General features: G+C 36.6%; 1 protein-coding gene across 16 annotated transcripts in view; it reads right to left on the bottom strand.

The window, feature by feature from the left end:
* Positions 1 to 23,386, bottom strand: part of CCSER2 (coiled-coil serine rich protein 2) — a 186,123-nt gene that overhangs the window by 60,954 nt on the left and 101,783 nt on the right. For all 16 annotated transcript variants that reach the window (XM_016918773.4, XM_016918774.4, XM_001155270.5 and 13 more), the window contains one exon: positions 14,962 to 15,157. In XM_016918773.4, coding sequence (XP_016774262.1) covers positions 14,962 to 15,157 — 196 coding nt within the window. The remainder of the gene's footprint in view (positions 1 to 14,961; positions 15,158 to 23,386) is intronic.

The following is a 23,386-nucleotide window of genomic DNA, read 5'->3' as shown; positions in this document are numbered from 1 at the left end:
AAATACTACAACAAAAATGGACAGCATTAAAAGGAGAAACTGAGACATCTGTAATTATAGCAGGAGATTAACACTACTCTCAGAAATTCACACATCAAAGGCAAAAATTTAGTAAGGATAAGCAAGATATAAATAGTACAATTAACAAGCCTGATATAATAGACATACTGCTACCTAAGATACAGAAAATATATATTCCATTCAAACGAACAGAGCCATCGTAAAAACTGACCACGCTGTTGGCGAGAGATTAACAAACTCGGTTCACAGGACAAATCTGGCCAGCTGCCTCTTTTTACTACAGTTAAGAAAGCTTTCACATTTTTAAATGGTCGCATTTGAAATGTTTTATCTACATAATAGCCTCAATTTTGTGTCTTGCCCAAAATGGCTAAAATATTTACTACGTGATCTTCTAAAGAAAATTTTCCAAACTCTGTTCTAGCCCACAAAGAAAATATTAACACCTTCCAAAGAACTTATATCATAGAAATATATTGTTCTGATCAATTTAAAAATTAGAAATTAGAAATAAATTAAGTGAAAGCCCCATATACCAAGTCATTATTTTTGAAAACTGAAAAAAAAAATGAAATAAAATAAATGCATGGGACAGCCCAAGACAACTAGGAGTTACTAGTGTTTAAGTTATTAATATGCTTCAAAAAATTCTGCTCCTTTTTATTAAACAGTCTAGCAGTCCAGATTTTAGGAGATCAAAAAGATAAAAAAGCTATTATTTCCATTAAAGCACAAGAGCCTTAAAGATTAGGAATATAACAACAACTGAATCAAATAATAACCACCCCCCTAATAACTCTGACACTAACCAATGGTTAGTACTCTCTATTAATCCTTGACTAAAAGGAAAGTGCCCAGGCCAAAATTAGGAAACATTTGGTGGGGGGAGGGGGGCGGCGGGGATCATAAAATAGAAAACATACTCTTTCTAAAAAATACTGAAGAAATAACTTCATGCATTCAATTTTCATGTTTCACATTATACACATACTAAAGAGCTAACATTTATTGACCAGTGCTGGGTACTGTTCCAAGTGTTTTGCATAAACATATTTAATAAATGCACAGGAGCAAAAATAGTACAAAAAATCCATAGCAACTGAACAAAAAATAAGTAATTCACAGTTAACCAACTGTCTAGGAATTCTGGACTGCTTTACTAGGTGAAATGTTTTAGCAGTCTCTACAGTTTCTAGTTAGAATTTCTGAACTCTGAATGCAATTAGGATGCTAATACATTATCAGCATTTTATTAAAGATGGATAAACCTTCCTCTATTCTCAAAGCATTAGAGGACTATTGTCAGCAAACCATCTTCCACTCTTCTTTTTTGACACATCACAATGGTAAACTTTTGTTCTAATACTATAATTCTTCCACATGTTAACTTGCTGAAAACCCTGTAACAAACTCCATCTTACCCAGGTGATTCTTCCATGAGTTTGCAAAAACTTAGATCTTCCTGTGAGTTCCAGAGCAGCTGCAATGGACATGGATACTTGAAATGACTAACAAAAACGTTTAGCAGCACTGACAAGTCCCTACTAACAAGCATCATCAGTGATGTCAACAAAGCTGCCTTGTGTTTCAGATATGCTACAACACAATGACAAGAGGCATCCTAGGAAAGGGAGCAGAGGAAGAGGACAGAGACATTTTCTTTCTTTTCTTTTTTAAATACAAAGGTATATAGATGAACAATCACATCACATCACACAGTCCAGAATGTGCACTACAAATAATTTTTGAGTAATACTGTAAAATTCAACAGTGGGATTTAAAATCTACTAATTCAAGCTACATTTGAGAGGATTTTAAAAACACTGACTTATAAAATCTGATTTTAATAAGCGCTTTAGAGGTGAAGTGATCCTCACAGATGGTCAGGGCAAAGACACTTTGAAATAAATAACATATCTATCTGGCATCCAAGTTAACTGGAATGTTGTTATATATAAATAGAACCTTTATAATATTCTAAGCAAATAGTATTTACAAATTTTTTCTGTTTAAATTTTTTATTGAACCTACACATTTACATATCTGTTGCGTCTGTACATATCTGAACCCAGATATCCCTTCCTGTAGGTTTGTTTTGGCACTTAAAGATATTCCTAATTTCTACTAATTTTTCTATATTTTGGTTTTTAAAAAATATCCAACTCCTCAAGCCATCTGTGTTCTGCTACAGTATAAGAAACTAAGTTTTCCTAAACTAATAAATTTTCCTCAGTAACTTTTGCATAAAATCTTTCTATATGCAGGTGGACGCAACGGCACATGCCTGTAGTCCCAGCTACTTGGGAGGCCAAAGCAGGAGGATCATCCGAAGCCAGAAGTTTGAGGTTGCAGTACTTTATGATCACACCTGTGAGTAGTCACTGCACTCCAGCACAGGCAACACAGCAAGACCCTGTTCTTTAAAAAAAAACAAAACAAAACAAAAAAAACCAACCAACCAAAAAAAAAACCTTTCTATAGCCAATTATTTTTTACTAAATACATCAGCACATATTTCTATGTTTCCTATTCTCTTTCATTGCTCTATGTGTTGTGTCTATTTGTGTCAGTATTATACCCCGCTCTAAAGGGTTTTTTCCCCTTTCTCCTTTTCAATGTACACAAATCTTATCCTTTGATGTTTCCAATTTTGGAGTCATTTTGATAAATTCCAAAAACAAAGCTGTTATGATTTTGGCTGAAACTGTATTAAATCTGTAAATCGTACTGAGAAAAACTGTAGATACACACCATACACTCAAATTGTATTTTGTACAATCTTTATACAACACACAATTTATTATACACTCAGATTGTATCTTACACAATCTTTTTATAACACCTAATTTGTTACCCTTTGCAACACATCATTCTTATAATTATTTAATTTAATACATGTATATTCCCCTAGACTATAAGCTAGCTATCTTGATTACTACTTTAATATCTGTAGCATTTATAATATTTGGTCTTCCCACAGAACGTAAATGGTTTCTACAAAGTTTCTCAGGTTTTTAAAAATAAAACATCACAAATGTCTCTCAGTAAATTTATTGATAATTTCATGTTTTATTGATGCAGTGATAGCTGCCTTATTTACTACTGAAGTCCCAGCTCTATGATTTATTGGCCTTGGAGTCTTGAGCATAGTATTGTTTATCTACTAGAACAGAGTTTTCTATTTTGGGGGGTGGGGACGCTGATCCACAATAAAAATACATTTTATAACACAACCAAGTACATATATACATGAATAGGTATACATTTACATGTGTATGCACATATCCATGTGTGTAATATAGGGAGATATACATATATTTCTCTCACTAAAAACAAATTTCATGAAAAAGTATTTGTCCTTATTACATGTGATGTCCTTTTGATAGTTTTATACTGTTTTACTTCATTACCAAAAATTCTAGTCATGATGAAAATTCATTTTAAGACCCACTAACCGGTTTTAACCTATAGTTTTCCAACAATGTACTGGGTACAGGTTAAAAACTGTGTCCTCTTTATTTTTATCTCCATTACTACCATGATCCTTGGTACTGACAGAATAATAATAAACAAACACAGGTATTGAAGTAAATAAAATTAGCTTTCTGGGCAGCTACATAAAATTGTGAGCAATTAAAAACCCTTGACTTTCATGTTACTATGAAACATGTTGTTGCTATTATTAACTGCTAACTGCATTACATGTATCAGGTTATGCTGAAACATCAGCATACTATGCTTAGCATTTTAGAATACTATCAGCATAGTATGCTTAGCATTTTAAGATACTATGGATGATACTATGTTAGCAATTTAATGTGTTTTTTGTTTGTTTTGTTTTTGAGACGGAGTTTTGCTCTTGTTGCCCAGGCTGGAGTGCAATGGCGCGATCTCAGCTCACTGCAACCTCTGCCTCCTGGGTTCAAGCAATTCTCCTGTCTCAGCCTCCTCATCATTACAGGCATGCGCCACCACGCTCGGCTAATTTTGTATTTTTAGTAGAGACGGGGTTTCTTCATGTTGATCAGGCTGGTCTCGAACTCCCAACCACAGGTGATCTGCCCACCTTGGCCTCCCAAAGTGCTGGGATTATACAGGCTTGAGCCACCGCCCCCGGCCCTACATTAGCATTTTATGGGAATTGCCTCATGCATTCTTCACAACAGTCCTGAAGTAAGAGCTATTACACTCTATTATCTTTTCTAGGAAACTGCAGCACAGAGAGTTTAAGCAACTTTTCCAAGATCGTACAAGTAGGAAAATTTGCCTGAACCCAAAACTCCACCTTGGAATTGTCTATTCTGATTTTTTTCTTGAGACAGACTCTTACTCTGTTGCCCAGGCTGGAGTGCACTGGTATGATCTCAGCTCACTGCAACCTCTGCCTCCCGTGTTCAAGTGATCCTCCCGCCTCAGCCTCCCAAGTAGCTGGGACTACAGGCACACGCCACCATGCCTGGCTAATTTTTGTAGTAGAAATGGGGTTTCGCCATTTTGGCCAGGCTGGTCTTGAACTCCTGACCCCAGGTGATCCACCTGCCTTGGCCTCCCAAAGTGCTGGGATTACAGGCATGGGCCACCACGCCTGTCCTGATTTTTCTTAATTACATTTATTCCTATTAACTTTCATCATTGAAACGTAGAGATTCAGCATTATCCCAATTATTCCACAACTAAAAACAACCTGAATGTCTATCAACAGATAAATTGATAAAAGTCAAATTGTGGTACATATATGTAGAATGGAGTCTACTCAGCAATAAAAAGAAATGAACTACTGATACTAGCAAAACACAGATGAATATCAAAACCATTAAGGCGAGTAAAAAAATTCAGAAACAAAAAGAGTACACATCAAATGGTTCCATTTTGATGAAATTCTAAGAAAGATAAAACTTTAGAACCAAAAGCAGAATAGTGGTTGCCTGGGCCGGGTTTGAGAAAGAACTGACTGCAAAGGGAAATGAAGGAACTTTATCAGTACAGAAATGGTCTATATCTTGAATGTGGTGGTAATTACACAATTGCATATATTCATCAAAACAAACTGTACACTTAAAATGGGTGCAGTTTATTTGAATGTACATTCTGTCTCAATAAAGTTGATACTTTTTTAAAATTCTCCTCTTCACCTTCCTATTCCTTTCTTAACAAGCCATTAGGTAAGTCAGAGCAAAATAGGTTTCCACCCCAAAAGCCCAGCAGGAAGTTTCAGAGCCTAAGTAGGTTGAAAGAGCATGTCTCCATAGGGAGGCAGCTTACCAATATATGCCATATCCCAAAAGGAGTGAAAACAGTATCCATGAGGGGTGGGGAAACAGCTTGATATTAGAGTCAAACTTAAGTGGAAAGAATAGAGTGTATGTGCATAATCAGCAGCCTGGCATGGGCTATCAGAGTCAAAGAAGAGTGAGGTGAATATCCACACACAGGATGGCCTGGCAAAGACTGCCAGAGCTCAGGCATGACAATGAGTAAAGGGCTCAATGCCAGGTTTCAGATCCAAAATGGGTAAGGAGGGCATCCATGCGTAGACTCAACTGATGTGCAGTGTCAGGCCAAGCAGAGTGAGAAGGCGTCCATCTGGAGATGGGGATTGGTGTGGAGTATCAGAGCCCAATGGGCTGACAAGCAGTCAGAGCTGGAGTAGTATGAGAAAAGGGTACACGGAAGAGTGGGAGCAGCCATGCATGAGGATTCAGAATCTTAGCAGGATAACAAAAATAGCCGGGTGTGGTGGGGCATACCTATAGTCCCAGCTACTTGGGAGGATCGGTTGAGCCCAGGAGGTCGAGGCTGCAGTAAGCCGACACTGCACCACTGCCCAGCCTGGGTGACAGAGCAACACTCTGTCGCAAAAAACAAAACAAAACAAAAGAAACGAACTCTTCACACTTTAAGCCCTGAATCCATCCACTGATCACCCACAGATAAAAACAAATAAAAGTGGACCTCTACCTCATACTTTAAATGCACCAAAATCAATTCCAAGTTATTTGAGATTTAATTGTGAAGGTCAAAATTCTTAATTTTTTAGAAAAGAATAGAATATTTTTATGGCCTCAGAGCAAGAAAGGATTTTCAAACAAGGATTTCTAAAAGTGCAAACCACAAAGAAAAAAGTCTGATAAATTCACTGTATTAAAACTAAGAACTTTTTTTCATCAAAGGATATCAGACAGTGAAAAAGCACTCTACACAATGGAAGATAATATTTGCAACACATATAACTAACAAAGTACTTGCATCTAGAATATACAAAAATCTCGCTCTCATACACACAAAACATATGATCGGGCAACAAACATTCCATAAACATACAAAAAGGTTCAACTTTATTAGCAATCAGGGAAATGTAAATTAAAACCACAATTAAATGTCACTATATTCTATCCATATGACACAAATTCGTAAGTTGGGTATTATCAAGTTTGCATACATGTGAAACAATGAAAAACAACATCTACTACTTGAGGGGAGTAAAAAAGACTGAACTACTTTGGAAAACAGTTTGGTTTTTCTAGGGTAAAATATTTCCATGCTTCAGGACTCAGAAATTCCAATTCTGATTAGATACTTCAGAGGAACTTTCTCACGGTTGTACCAGGAAAATGTTCATAGGAATATTATTTGTCAGAGTCAAAAAAAAAAAAAACTGGAAACAAACAAAATGGACATCAAGAGTAAAACAAAGACATTATGTTTCGTTCATAGATTGGAGCACCAATAGAGAAATGAAAATTAATGAAGTAGAGCCAAACATGAATGAACCTTAAAAAAAAGTTGAATGAAAGAAGCCATAGAGGAATACTCACATTATAATTTCACTTATATAAAGTTCAAAAAGAGGCAAACCTTATATTCACGGAAATACAAACACAGATGGTAAAAATGAGAGGAAAAACAAGGGAAAACTCTAGGTTCTGGAAAGGAAAGGTACTGCAATCAGGAAGGAGCATACAGGGAGCTTATTAATGTCTTATTTCTTAATCTGGGTGGGTAAGAGTACAAGCTCCTTCACATTCTAAGTTAAACTGAACCCTTATGTTGTATATATTCTTATTATGAATATTTCATAAACTCCTTTTTTTCCTGGAGTGACGACAGAAATATGGGGATAGGGAAACAGGCATGCTCTGGCTCTTCTTTGGTTCTTTGCTACCAAGTGGCAATCATTCAGTAGCCTCTTAGCTCTTGGTGAACCCCACTTAGGATGATGCCACTAATATTCCACCACCTACCACTGCCACTACACCCACTGCCCCCACACACAGTGAATCGGAGAATTATGTGAGGGAAAAATTATTGGTTTTATTCTCAACGTTGGAGGGGAGGGAATAATGAAACTAAACATTTGTATATCACATTTGACAGTTCATAAAATACTATTATATACTCCTTTATTTTTATCCCCAAAACAAGCATCCTGAAGTAGACATAATATAAATCATAGGAATCAAATATTTTGCAATGCAAATAAAGTGTTAGGAAGAGGTATCATCATGCCTTTCCATTACTCCATCTTAAATTCTTCATTTCTTATTGCAAGGTCAAAACAGATGATGACTGTGATATGATAAGAGCAAACAAAAAATAATGAAAAGAAATGAGAAAGGGAAAGAGTGGGTGGATATAACTACTTTAGAAAACCTTTGTAGTATCTACTAAAGCTGAATATTTACCCAACTTATAATTAACCCAGCAATCCCACTTACAGGTATAAATACAATAAAAATGCATACATATGTTCACCAAGACACATACTAGAATACAGCAGCAAAACTGTTCATAATAAACAACAAAAAAGGAAACCTGTCCAAATATCTATTATAGAACAAATGAAATAAACTGTGCCATATTAACACAATGGAATACTCTACAGCAATGAGAATGATGCAGAAAATGGATGACTCATGAATATAATATTAAGCAAAAGAAGCCAGATATAAAACAAGTATATCCTATATTATTTCATTTCATTTCAAAGTTCAAATACAGACAAATTCATCTATATTTTCAGAAATCCATTGGCCACCATGAGAATGGGCAAGCAGAGGATTCTGTTCTGGTAATGTTTCACTTCTTGCTAGATGCTGGCTACACAGGTATTTTCAGTTTCTGAAAATTCATTAAGATAAATACTTATTAATTATACCCTTTTCTGTATGTATATTACGCTTTGTTAAGAAGTTTTTGAAACAGGGTATAGAGACTTAAAGAGATACCGGCCAGGTGCGGTGGCTCACGCCTGTAATCCCAGCACTTTGGGAAGCCAAGGCGGGTGGATCACGAGGTCAGGAGATCGAGATCATCCTGGCTAACATGGTGAAACCCCGTCTCTTCTAAAAGTACAAAAAATTAGCTGGGCGTGGTGGTGGGCACCTGTAGTCCCAGCTACTTGGGAGGCTGAGGCAGAAGAATGGTGTGAGCCCAGGAGGCGGAGCGTGCAGTGAGCCGAGACTGCATCACTGCACTCCAGCCTGGGCGACAGAGCAAGACTCCATCTCAAAAAAAAAAAGAGAGAGACAAGATACCACAAAAAACTATCTTTTTCATCATGTCCCCACGTTCTTCATGTCAGGGTCAAAATTCTTATTCAAAATTTCTAAATCAGGCAATAAACTATACAGAGGTATTAAGCTAAAATAATTAACAAGCCCTGAGTTTAAAATGCACTCTACATTAATATGCAACTGGGTGATCTTGCAAAACACAATTAAATTTCAGTCTTAGTTTTCTGACCATTAAAATGGAATTACTACTGTTGTCATTCTTATCCCATAATGATGTTGTGATGAGTAGAATGAGGTACACAAAAGAGATGTTTAAACTATAAAGTAATCTTAATTTGAGTAAAACCACAAATAAAAGATCAAAGGCCAAATATAATGGTTTACAATTTTTTAAAATTTTGTGTGCAGGGAGAACTTTTTTCAAGTGAACTCTTAAACAGTACTATTTAATAAAACAAAGATTCCTTTGCTTGGGTTTGGCTAAGGGGACACAGAATGATGGTAGAATTAGTGTTGTATGTTTCCTCCACACTCTCTTCTCCCTGCTGTCCCTCAAGGTATCTTCTAGAACACCACTGTGTGCAACAGGCCTTGGAGTCATATAGATTAGGGTTAAAAAAAAAAAATCCTGGTTGTATCACTAATTAGTTTTCTGAGCCTCACCCTTTCCAGTAATGAGGGTGAAGCCAATATTACCTACTTTTCAGACTAGAGATAATGTATATCAGAGAACCTAGAAGAATGTCCAAATAAATTTAACGACTTTAGCCTAAAATTTGAATGGATGCAACAGCCTCCTAAATATTATGACTTAAGTCACTCCCTCTGCTATTCATTTTCTACATATCCCTTACAGTAATTTTTTTTAAAAAATAACAATTTGGCCAAGTCGCTTGTTTGGCTTACTACTACCAACAGAACAATGCCCCAGCTACCTTTATGGCACACAAGGTCCTTGACAACCTGCCCTAAATCTATCTATGTCTTCTGCCTCTTCTCTAGCATCCTACATTTTTTTATTATTATTATTATACTTTAACTTCTGGGATACATGTGCAGAATGTGCAGGTTTGTTACACTGGTATACATGTGCCATAGCGGTTTGCTACACCCATTGACCTGTCATCTACGTTAGGTATTTCTCCTAATGCTATCCTCCCCCAGCCCCCTACCCCCCGACAGGCCCTGGTGTGTGATGTTCCCCTCCCTGTGTCCATGTGTTGTCACTGTTAAACTCCCACTTATGAGTAAGAACATGCAGTGTTTGGTTTTCTGTTCCAGTATTAGCTTGCTAAGAATGATGGTTTCCAGCTCTATCTATGTCCCTGCAAAGGACATGAACTCATCCTTTTTTGTGGCTGCACAGTATTCCATGGTGTATATATGCCACATTTTCTTTATCCAGTCTATCATTGCTGGGCATGTGGGCTGGTTCCAAGTCTTTGCTATTGTGAACAGTGCTGCAATAAACATACATGTGCATGTGTCTTTATAGTAAAATGATTTATAATCCTTTGGGTATATAACCAGTAATGGGATTGCTGGATCAAATGGTATTTCTGGTTCTAGATCCTTGAGGAATCGCGACACTGTCTTCCACAATGGTTGAACTAATTTACACTCCCACCAACAGCGTAAAAGTGTTCCTATTTCTCCACATCCTCTCCAGCACCTGTTGTCTCCTGACTTTTAATGATCGCCATTTTAACTGGCATGAGATGGTATCTCATTGTGGTTTTAATTTGCATTTCTTTAATGACCAGTGATGATGAGCTTTTTTTCATGTTTGTTGGCTGCATAATTGTCTTCTTTCGAGAAGTGTCTGTTCATATCCTTTGCCCACTTTTTGATGGGGTTGTTTTTTTTCTTGTAAATCTGTTTAAGTTCCTTGTAGATTCTGGATATTAGACCTTTGTCAGATGGATAGATTGCAAAAATTTTCTCCCATTCTCTAGGTTGCCTCTTCACTCTGATGGTAGTTTCTTTTGCTGTGCAGAAGTTCTTTAGTTTAATTAGATCCCATTTGTCAATTTTGGCTTTTGCTGCCATCGCTTTTGGTGTTTTAGTCGTGAAGTCTTTGCCCATGTCTATGTCCTGAATGGTATTTCCTAGGTTTTCTTCTAGAGTTTTTAAGGTTTTAGGTCTTATAATTAAGTCTTTAATCCATCTCGAGTTAATTTTTGTATAAGGTGTAAGGAAGGGGTCCAGTTTCAGTTTTCTGCATATGGCTAGCCAGTTTTCCCAACACCATTTATTAAATAGGGAATCCTTTCCCCATTGCTTGTTTTTGTCAGGTTTGTCAAAGGTCAGATGGTTGTAAATGTGTGTAAATGTAAATGTGTGGCATTATTTCTGTTCTGTTCCATTGGTCTATATATCTGTTTTGGTACCAGCACCATGCTGTTTTGGTTACTGTAGCCTTGTAATATAGTTTGGAGTCAGGCAGTGTGAGCATCCTACATTTTTAACATATCCAGTTAATTAACTGATCACTGGATAAGACACATACCTTTTAAAAAACCTTTTCTTCCCCCCAGAAACAATAATTCGTAGAGAATTAGAAATGAGAAAAGAGATTTTTAAAAAAACACACAGAAAAGAAATTACATTCTTACCATCCAGGAATCATCACTAGTAACACCTTAGAGCATATCCCTCTGGAGAAATATACAGATGCAGATATAGATAGATAAATGATCATAATATACATACAGCCTTATAACCTACTTTTTTCAGTCAACAATCTCCCCTTTCCATTTTAGTAAATTTCCATCTCATCTAATATACAGCCTATGTTCAAATTTCCCCAACTAATCCAAGATGTCCTTTATAGCTGATCTGTCCAAATCAATATACAATTCAAAATTTCACACTGTATCTACTTGTCCTTTACATTTCTTTTAATGTAGCACCATCACCTTCCCCCACCATCTTTTTAGGACACTAAGAAGCCAAAGAGATCTCACTACTTTTCCTACTGAATGTCCAACCTTCTGAATTTGTCTTCTTCTCATTATCACCCATTTTGCCAGAAAGAGAAAAACATACATTTATGACCCCTTAAGGTTAAAAATGTGGGAATGAATTGAAAGTCTGTGTAAGAAACTAACATTTGGCTAGGCGTGGTGGTTCACGCCTGTAATCCCAGCACTTTGGGAGGCCGAGGTGGGCAGATCACAAGGTCAGGAGATCGAGACCCTTGTGGCTAACATGGTGAAACGCTGTCTCTACTAAAAATATAAGAAATTAGCCGGGCGTGGTGGTGGGCGCCTGTAGTCCCAGCTACTAGGGAGGCTGAGGCAGGAGAATGGCATGAACCCAGGAGGTGGAGTTTGCAGTGAGCCGAGATCGCGCCACTGCACTCCAGCCTGAGAGACAGCGAGACTTTGTCTCAAAAAAAAAAAAAAAAAAAACATTTTCCCAGTCTTCTACTTTATTCCCAGCATAAAATCAGGTTTCTTCTTTGGATAAATTACAACCACCTCAGAAGGAAAAAACCTTCACTCAGTAATGCTGAGGGTCCACTGATATCCACACAATGCCATAAAGTAAAACCAGCCAGTTGACAGGCATGGCCATGTACAAAGTCCTGAATAAACAACAAAGAATCATTATAAATTTGAAGAAATATTCCAGAAGAAAGAGAAATCAAAATAAGCATAAAAAACAAAATGACCATTTAAAAAGAGAAAGAATACAGGGAACCAAAGAATTCTCAATAAAATGAAACAAAACAAACAGAAACTCTCTACTTACCACAGTTCCTGAAAAAACAGTTGAATGATATGAATAAGGAATAGTACACACAAAAGTTCTTGGAAATTGAAAATATGGTTGCCAAGATAAACAGTTAAATAAAAACAGACAGCTGGAATATCAAGTCGAGAAAATATACCAGGAAACATAACCAAACCCAAAGAAAAAGAAAAATGTATAACAAAAAATAAAAAGGTAAGGAGATTCAATTCAGAAATTCTAGTTTCTGATTACTAAAGATTCCAGAAAGATAACAGATAAAATAAAGGAAAGAGAATAATCATAGAAATAACAAGAACATTTCACACTACATTAATCTCCAAAGAGCCTACTAAATGCCAAAACATCAAGTGGAAAACAACCAACCAACTACAACAAAACTCAAGTCCAAGGACATTACTGTGAAACTGCAGAATGCTAGAAATAAAATATTAAAAATATTCCAGAGATAAAAACAGGCAAAACACAATGTACAATGGATCAGAATGTAGTAGACTGTTCAACGGCTAAGATCCTAGAAAAGCAATGCCCTCAAATTTCTAAGGGAAAACTCTCTTCTATTACAACGAAACTATTTCATACCAACCAAACTTATTAATATCAATCAAATGTGAGACCAGGATAAAGAGATTTTCAGTAATGAAGTAACTAAAACAGTGTGCCATTCATTAATCCTCTCTTAGGAAGTAAATTAAAGATATATTCCAGCAAAGTGAGAGAATAAACTAGGAAGAAAGAAGACATGCTATCGAAAGAATGGATCCAGTCCCAGATTATGGCAAAAGTAAGTCCCTGCATGACAGCTCTAGAGAAGCTTTGGACAGTAACCTGTTCAGATGAGAACAGGTTGACTGAGGTGGGGAGGGGGCCAGACATATTGTTTTTTTCATTAAGCCTTTGAATAGTATATGAATTTTTTTGAAAACTATATATACGTATCACATTGTTTTTTTAAATTCAGTCACATTAGAAACAAATTTAAAGAGGCAATGACATGAAATTTTGAACTCAGTCATCTTTTAACTTCTATTAGCATTTGGGAAACTTTAAAGATGACCTAAAAAGATTTTGCAATTTTCTTCTCATAATTTTGCTGTCATCACATAAACAAAAAATAAAGTCAATTTTACCCGTGTGTAGTACCTAAGAGTTCAGAGGCCATAATGACAGAAAAGAACCATTAAGAGATTTACAACTTTACACAAAGAACCTCAAAAAACACTTTTTTATTTTTATGGTACCAATCATTGGTTACCAATTCACCTACTACTACCTGAATTATGCTACTTTTTTCATTATTAGAGGTGGCCTGGTCTTATTAGCTGCTATTTAGTCATGCTTCATGATTCAGGGCAAAACACCCAAACACAAAAGATGGTATGTGATATAGCTAGTACAATGACTGGCTCACAGTGGATATTTGACATATTTTACCTATTTCCCACCATTCCCTACCACCTCTTCCCTTTGACACTAAAACTCCTAATCAAAAAATCATCTCCCCAGACCAGCCAACAGAAAAACACTATATACCAATGCCTATTTTCTAGTTACAGTTGAACTAGGCTGTAAGCTCAATGTCTGGATAATTCAATCATATAATTTATTTCTGCCTCAAGAGAAGTTAACAATCTCATATCCAAAAAGGATTCTCCACTCTTTTGTTCCTTAGCTCAAAAAAGTTTCTTTTCAAAACAGTAGTCAAATATCCACAAGAATGGAGAGAAGTAGTACAGAAGATCCCTAACTGAGTAACAGAAAACAATTTACCTGACTTTAACAGAATATTTACATTAACCATCATTTCTAACACAGGAGCCAAATTTCACTTCAACTAGCCTTTCGTGTGCATATACTGCATGTTTTGTTTTGATGGCCACCAGGAATTCTAAGACAGAAAGCAAACTGAGCAGCAGAGAGAAGTCAGGCTGTTCTTTCTTAACTGTAGTTTTAAGCTAAAGTTGGCTATTCTACAAAGTACAAATACAGATTTAAAACCAAACGAAAGGTATCTATGACTTAAAATTAGTATTTTATTCCTTGATTTTCTGCTATACATCTGACCTTGTCTGTAAGTGCTAAAACAAAGTAAATACTACTGAATCAGATGCCAGGATCCAACATCAGGTTATCCTGTGGCTTTGGACAAGTGACATCACTGCTATGAGTCTAGATTTTCTCAAAAAAAAAAAAAAAAACAGGAGAAGATTAAACTTGAAGATCCCAAACAAAAACTGAATTATATGACTATCATTATGTAAAGCAAAAATTGTTGTTTCTTATTTGTCACTTAGCTGAAATCATAGTAGCAGCCCATTGAATACTGAATGCCTATGTTTCAGGCATTGGATTAGCCAATTTACAACTATTATTTCTAATTCTCTCAACAACCTTATAATGTAGGTATTATGAAAATGAAGAAACAGAAGCAGAGATTGGCTTACCAAATATCACACAACTCATAAATACCAGGGACTGTGTAATGAGACCCTCATGCAATATCCCACAGGTTTTTTCCACAAAACTTTCTACTATATACTATTTACAAGCATTATTCTACAGAAATCTAAAAAGACATGAGAAACCCAATAAGTATTTTTTTAAAAAAACTAAAGTCAATCCATTTTGCAATTCAAAATATCAGAGCTGGAAATGTTCATTGTGTACTCACCTGATGCAGGAGACGTTTCAGTTTGAGTAACTGAGTTTTTACAGCAGTGCAATCCTGAACCATGTGCCGAAGGGTCATCTCATCCAGTATCACTGTATTTTCTGGTACATCAACAAACATCTTCTGAGCCTGGAAAAAGGGCATCCCTCCATAGCTTTCAAAATGACCCAAAGGAGATTCTCTATAGGGAGAGCCTCTGGAAGGGCAGGGAAGAAGGTGGAGGGAAAAGATATACAATACAATTTCAGAAAGAAATAAAGATAATGAAATTATTGCAGTGATTATTACAAATCACTTATCATTATCACCATGGCTCTGACTTCCACTCACCTCAGTCACTGATGTGTTTCCACAAAAGGCGCAATCAGCTGTAGTTTATTAAAACAACTATCTTCTGTATCCCCCATCTTTTGTGTATTTTACATACTGGAAGAATAAACCTTCTTTAGGCACCGGAATAGAAACAATACTCTGGAAAGACTTTATGTGAAAAAGTTAAACTTATTCTTCCTTTTCTGCACTGACTGTTGTTCATTAGTTTTTAACTTTGTTTAACTTCTTAAATTGCACACCTTTTTTAGCCCCATAACGATGCTACCAACATTAACTCTCAGTTTGTGTACATCCTTGGACTCCCATTTCTTGAAAGTCTCAACAGGCAGTTAAGACGAATTTTTTGTTTTTATATTACTAATAAAGCATATTTTCCAATAAAGGTTACTTAAGCTTTTATAAAAGTTTATATATACCGCATATTTCCTAATCTTACAGTGTATTAAAAAAATCTACTCTCAGTGAAACCTCGTCCCTACTAAAAATACAAAAAATTACCCAGGCATGGTGGCACGTGCCTGTAATCCTAGTTACTTAGGAGGCTAATGCAGGAGAATCCCTTGAACCTGGGAGGCGGAGGTTGCAGTGAGCCAAGATCGCACCACTACACTCCAAGCTGGGCAACAGAGTGAGATTCCGTCTCAAAAAAAAAAAAAAAAAAACAAACTACTCTAAAATTTTTTACATTTCCCTTCAGTTTCATACAATAACATACATGCTGAATAAGGAAAAAAATAAAAGTAATGTGTTTCATGGGAGTAAAAAGCAAAATATTTTAACCAGAAGTCATAGTTATAGCAATTTAAAAATTGCTACCTTAATTCCAGTTGGTTCTTAAACTGTGAGGAGAACTTTTTTTTTTGAGACAGAGTCTCGCTCAGTCATCCAGGCTGGAGTGCAATGGTACGATCTTGGCTCATTGTAACCTCTGCCTCCGGAGTTCAAGCGATTCTCCTGCCTCAACCTCCCGAATAGCTGGGATTACAGGCACCCACCATCATGCCTAATTTTTGTATTTTTGTAGAGAGGGGGTTTCACCATGTTGGCCAGGCTGGTCTTGAACTTCTGACCTCAGGTGATCCACCCGCCTTGGCCTGCCAAAGTTCTGGGATTACAGGTGTGAGCCACCATGCCCGGCCGAGAACTTCTAATATATGTGAAATCGCACTCGCTGTCTCTCTCTCTCTCTCTCTCTCTGTGTGTGTGTGTGTGTGTGTGTGTGTGTGTGTGTGTGTGTATTTGGTTGGCTAGTTAGTAAGTAGAGACGGGTTGCTTAGGCTGGTCTTGAACTTCTAGCAAAATTTCAAGAAATAAGACATTGAAAAAATATTATCTCCAATATAATGGCTATTTTAAAATCAAGATTAAAATTAAATTCATAATGCATTAAATGTGCAAAAATTCCAATGCATTAAATTTCAACCATATTGAAAACGTAGAAATATGGTTTCTACCAAATTTTCTAGCTTTTAACAAATATTCCCACATCTCTGAATTCTCAAATATTCAGTATGAGGTCGATTTTTACAAGATTATTTTTCTCTGAAACTACTTCTCATTAAGTACTTCAGGCCCAACTTTCTTTTAACCCAAGAAAAAGATTTTTAGAAATTTACAAACTGTTGATCTTATGATGCCACAGACAGCCTGAATCCTACTTATTCTTCAACTTCTTCCCTCAACACACCTGCCTCCCGCAGTGACTAGTGACTTCCTTTTTTTTTTTTTTTTTTTTTTTTTTTGAGACGGAGTCTCGCTCTGTCCCCCAGGCTAGAGTGCAGTGGCGCGATCTCGGCTCACTGCAAGCTCCGCCTCGGGGATTCACGCCATTCCTCTGCCTCAGTCTCCCAAGTAGCTGGGACTACAGGCGCCCGCCAGCACGCCTGGCTAATTTTTTTGTATTTTTAGTACAGACAGGGTTTTACCGTGTTAGCCAGGATGGTCTCGATTTCCTGACCTCGTGATCCGCCCGCCTCGGCCTCCCAAAGTGCTGGGATGACAGGCTTGAGACACCGCGCCCGGCTTTTTTTTTTTTTTTTTTGAGACGGAGTCTCGCTCTGTCGCCCAGGCTGGAGTGCAGTGGCGTGATCTCGGCTCACTGCAAGCTCCGCCTCCCGGGTTCACGCCATTCTCCTGCCTCAGCCTCCCGAGTAGCTGGGACTACAAGTAACGCCACCACACTCGGCTAATTTTTTGTATTTTTAGTAGAGACGGGGGTTTCACCATTCACAGGGTGGTCTCGATCTCCTGACCTCGTGATTCGCCCGCCTCGGCCTCCCAAAGTGGTGGGATTACAGGCGTCGGCCACGGCGCCGGGCCCAGAGTGACTTCTTAATTCATACCTAATTACCTGAGATTCCCAAAGCATCCTACAATCTCATCTCCAAACCCACAACCTCTGAGTAGTCTTTGTCAGTCTCTCCATTCTGCCCTCCACTGTGCACACTTGATCTAGATAATTCCTCTTCATCTTAAATCAGCTGACACTACTTCAGAGAACACTTCCTTAAATCCCCTAAGGTAGGACTTGGCACTTCCACAGGTGTTTTTATAGCGACCTGTACTGTGTCCCATTATAGTATTTATTACAGTATACTTTGTTTGCAATTCAGGCCAAATTACAAACTCTATGAAGGAATGAACTGTGTACTCTTTTCCTTTGCATCTGAGTTTTTGGTTTTTTAGTTTATTTATTTTTTTGTTGTTCTTGTTTTTTTTTTGCACTGAACGGGTAAGGAACATGTATTTTACCCACTAGAATTTTTTTTAAAAGCTTATATCTCCAAGATTCTAAAATTCTGTAGCTGTCACATGACAAAAGCACTGCTTTAGAACTATAATCTGAATAGCTAATAATCAAATTAAAAGGTACTTCTTATTTTGCCAAGTGAGAGAGCATTAGAAAGGGAATACACTGAAGGAGACTGGTCTGCAGGCTACGCCATGAGAATCAGGTATGGAATATGGACATATATTGACATAAATGTGATCCAAATGCATGGAACTAATAAATTTAAAATGTTTTAAGGAAGAGTCAACAAGTCTTGTTCACTAACTGAAACAAAGAACTGACATCTAGAAAAGCCACAATAGCCACCTCTCACCTCAGATTTAGGTTTAAATCCTATCTGACAGTAACTAGCTGTTGAAAATATTTATTATCTTTGGGCCATAGTTTCTTTAACTCTCAATGTTCTCTACTGCTCATTGAACAAAGTTTATATGCCTTAGGTTGCATTTCAAATACCTCCACCATGAGATTCAAAATTAACCCTGTATTTTCGCTTAGTACTGAAATGCTACTTCAGAAGCCCTTCCTGATCCCCTCAACTAGATAAAACTATCATTTTATGATCCTTAATTTGTTTCACAGCATAAACTAAAGAAACCTATATACTTTTCAACTCTAATTGGATTGTAAGCCCTTTGAAAACAGAGCCATATCTTATTCATTTTAATATTATCTGCATAGATGATTTGAGTCCAAATTCAGCTGCCACTTACTAGCCACACAACACACAGGGCAAGTTACCAAATCCCTCTATGCTTCATTTCCTAATCTATAAAATGGGCAAAATAACAATACTTGTCTCCTTAGGTTAGTATAAGACTTAAATGAGGTAATATATGTTAAAGTGCTTGGACTAATACATAACATATAGTAAATATTAAATAAAAATGACTTACTATAATATTATTATTAAGTTTCCAACCTCTTTATCTTGAAACATTTCTTCAAATAGAAGTATCAAAAGAATACTACAATGAACAACAATATACCCTTCATCTATATTTACCAACTGTTAAAATATTGACACATTTGCTTTGCATCTATGTATTTGTTGCTAAACCATCTGACAATAAATTAAAAGTGACATAAAATCCCACTGGGAGAAACACATGAAGTTTTCTGGGGAAAAAAAAAATCAATATAACAGAGAAATCTAAGAGACAGAAAGAGGGAAAGATGGAACAGAAAGCAAATATATAACAGGGATTATTTTCAGAAAATAAAAGGAGACTATGAAGATAGGAGGGAGCGGGAACACAGGACAGAAAGATAATGAAGATTTTAATCTCAGAATTTGAGATTTCAGATTCTGAGAAGATGATGCAGTTTCCACATTAAAAAATAAATCTCAGAATGGGAGGTAAAATCACTTTCTAAGACTAAAGACACAAATCCAGGGGCAAATGTGTAAGAAGGGTAATAAAAAATAAGAGATGAAGGGGGAATTACTGGCCATAATCCCCCACATTAAGTTGATACATTTGTACTTCTGTATAAATTTTAACATTCATGAATTTCTAACAGAAACTCCGGTAGTGAAAGCAACATGAAGACTGCAAAGCTGCTGTGGCATGAACACACTAGAATGCTAGTAGCCATGTGTTAGTGAAGTGAGATCTTATGTGGCCGATCATAGCCCAGGCAGGCAGGTAAATATGAAGAAATGAACCATTAGAGATATGGGTGAAGGCAAAAATGAGTTCAGTGGTTTCAAAGGCATGAGAATGAAAGCCCACTGTCTCCAATATTATCTAACCTTGCTCTTTAAGTGCTGCCAATAAAATCAACAAGATAAAAAAAAAAGATGCAAACTAGAGAAAAGAATCTTGAAGAGATAACTGTCTTTACCCACTTAAACTGAATTCACATACAGTAGCAGAACCTGATATTAAACCCACAAGCATACAAATCATTGTTGCATAATTATTTAATGCAGTTTTAAAGGAATTTCTCCAAATTCTATGGCTATACCCATATACTTACAAATAACTTTATTCTTCCCACTCCCAACAGAACTTCTTGATTACTAAGATGTGTGATTTCCTGCTAATCTAAAAGTTTATGATTTATAGGTTAGACTGGCAAGTGCAGATGTTTGTATATCTGTGTGTGTATACTTGTGTGTGTGTCTGTGTGTGTGTGTGTGTAGTGTGTGGGGTGGGGAGATTTTTCTTCTTCATTTCTTATGTAACCTGAGTCACAGTTTTGATTTCATAAAATCATTAGTGTTTCATCACCATTAATAAAAACTTTTTACTAAAAGTTAAATGTACGTATTTTTATGTTTGTGGTAACATTTTAAGACAATCCCAATCAAAATTTCAGCAAGTTATTTTGAGGATATTGGCAAGGTGATTCTAAATTCTTTATTAGAACAGGCAAAAGACCCAAAACATCCGAAACAATATTGAAGAAGAAGAAAGTCGAAGGCCTAACACTACTCAACTTCAAGACTTACTATACAAAGCTACAGTCATCAAAATGGCATGTGTGGTATTGGCAAAAGAACCGACATATCAACTGAATACAATAGAGAGCTCAGAAATAGACCCACATATACACAGTCAATTGATCTTTGACAAAGGAGCAAAGGCAATTCAAAACAGAGTATAAAAGATAGTCTTTTCAACAAATGAGACTAGAACTGGACATCTACAAACAAAAAGAATGACTTTAAATCTTTCACAAAAATTAAGTCAAAATGGATCAAAGGCCTAAATGCAAAATGCGAAACTATAAAATTCCTATAATATGAAAAGGGAGAAAATCCAGGTGACCTTGGATTTGGCAATGAGTTTTTTGGATATAATATGAAAAGTGCAACCCAAGAAAGAAAAAATGGATGTTGAAAATGTTAAAAATTTTTGAAAATCTGTCCTGCAAAAAGTACTATCAAGAGAATAAGCCACCGACTGGAAGAAATTATTTGCAAAACATATATCTGATAAAGGATTGGTATCTAAAATATACAAAGAACTCTTAAAACTCAACAAGAGAATAAACAACCCAATTTTAAAATGGGCAAATAGCTAGAGGCCATTATTCTAAGTGAATTAACGCTGGAAGAGAAAACCAAATACCACATGTTCTCACTTATAAGTGGGAGCTAAACATTGTACTCACAGACATAACAATGGTAACACAGACGCTGGGGACTACTAGACAGGGGAGGGAAAGAGGAGCAAGGGCTGAAAAATTTTTGGGTACTATGCTCACTACCTGGGTGATGGGATCATCTGTATCCCAAACCTGAGTATCACATAATATATCCATGTATATGTGACACAAACCTGCATATGTACCCACTGAATCTAAAGTAAAAGTTGAAATGATAAAAAATAAAATAAAAATGAGCAAAGATCTGAACAGACACATCACCAAAGAAGATATACAGATGGCAAATAAGCATGTGAGAAAATGTTCAACATCATTTATCATTAGGGAACTGCAAATTAAAACAACATTGAAATACCACTACATACCTAATAGTTAATGTCCAAAGCATAGTACCAAATGCTGATGAGGATATGGAGCAGCAACAGAAGCTCTCATTCATTGCTGGTGGAAACGCAAAAGGGTAAAGCAACTTTGGAAGACAGTTTAGCAGTTTCCTACCAAATTAAACATATGCTTCCCATATGACCCAGCAATAGTGCTCCTTGATATTTACCAAAATGAGGTGAAAAATGTATGCCCGTGCAAAAATCTGTATATAAATGTTTATAGCAGTTTTATTAATAATTGTTAAAACTTGGAAGCAACCAAGATGTTTTTCAGTAAGTAAATGAATAAACAAACTGTAGTACAGCCATACAACGAAATATTTTTCAGTAATGTTTTTTTGAGACAGGGTCTCTCTCTGTTGTCCAGGCTGGAGAGTGGGGTGATCTCGGCTCACTGCAGCCTCAACCTCCTGGGCTCAAGTGATCCCCCCACCTCAGCCTCCCAAGTAGATGGGACTATAGACACGTGCCACCACGCCCAGCTAATTTTTTTGATTTTTTTGTCAAGACGAGGACTCAATATGTGCCCAGGCTGTTCCTGAACTCCTGAACTCAAGCTATCCTCCTGCCTTGGCCTCTCAAAGTGCTGAGACTGCAGGCATGAGCCACTGCACCTGGCTAATTTTTTTTTTTTTAATGAGATATCAAGCCACAAAAATATATAGAGGAACCTTACATGTATTTTGGTAAGTGAAAGAAGCCAATCTGAAAAGACTATCTACTATCTGATTATAGCTCTCTGGCATTCTGGAAAAGGCAAAACTGTAGAAACAGCAAAAAGATCAGTATTTACCAGGAGTTCAGGAAAAGAAGGGAGGGATGAATAAGTGGAACACACAGAATTTGAAGGGTAGTGAAACTATTCTGTATGATACTGTAATGGTATGGCATTATACATTTGTCAAGGCCCATAGGATATACAAAACAGAGTGAACCCTAATATAAACTATGAATTTGAGTTAATAATAAAATATCAATATTGACTCATCAATTATAATACAATCATGCAAGATGTTAATCATAGGAGAAACTGTATCTAATGGAAGGTGAGAAAGCATATGAGAACTCTATTTTTGCTCAATTTTTCTGTAAACCCAAAGCTGCTCTAAAAAATAAAATCTATTAGTTAAAAGGAAAGAAAGAAAAATAAAGCATGACAAATGAAGAGAAACACTGCCAGAATAACAGAGATTTCTAAAACTCCATTCCTCCATTAAAGCACTAAGAACACTGGCAAATTTGTCAAAATCAACTTTTTCAGAACTCTAGAAATCAGCCAAATGCTTGCAACAACTAAGGAGCATTTAATCAATAAAAACTGCTGAATCTCAAAGAAACAGCAAGCTCTGTGGCATTTTAATTTATCCAATAGCCACACCCATCTCCTTACCTTTGTGGTAGCTTGAGAACCAAAAGCATTACAACAAGCATGGCAGCTGTGAAATCCAGCAGTCACTAGAGATTGGGGGACAAAATGGGTTTAGAACTCTCCAAAAAGCACCACTCCCAAAGAACTGCTATGATTTGATCTCCCTGGCCGCTCCCTAGAAAAAGCCCATTCTCAGGAGTTGGTTTGAGCTGATTCAAAGCTTGTTCGGTAATTCCCTTATCCCTAGGGAATAAATCTTTAGGCACTGCTTAAAATCTCAGCTGCCTGAAATGGCAATATCAATTGGGACAAACAAGAAGCTGACCAAAAATCATAAAAGGAAAACCTGAGGAAAGAAATGTCCACAAGAGGCTTTGAAATGCTCCAATATAGTCTTGGGAATAGAGAAGAACATATACATGTATAGGC

This window comes from Pan troglodytes, chromosome 8 (assembly GCF_028858775.2).
Source record: "Pan troglodytes isolate AG18354 chromosome 8, NHGRI_mPanTro3-v2.0_pri, whole genome shotgun sequence".
Classification (NCBI taxonomy): domain Eukaryota; kingdom Metazoa; phylum Chordata; class Mammalia; order Primates; family Hominidae; genus Pan; species Pan troglodytes.
This window is presented reverse-complemented; position numbering and strand designations above follow the sequence as displayed.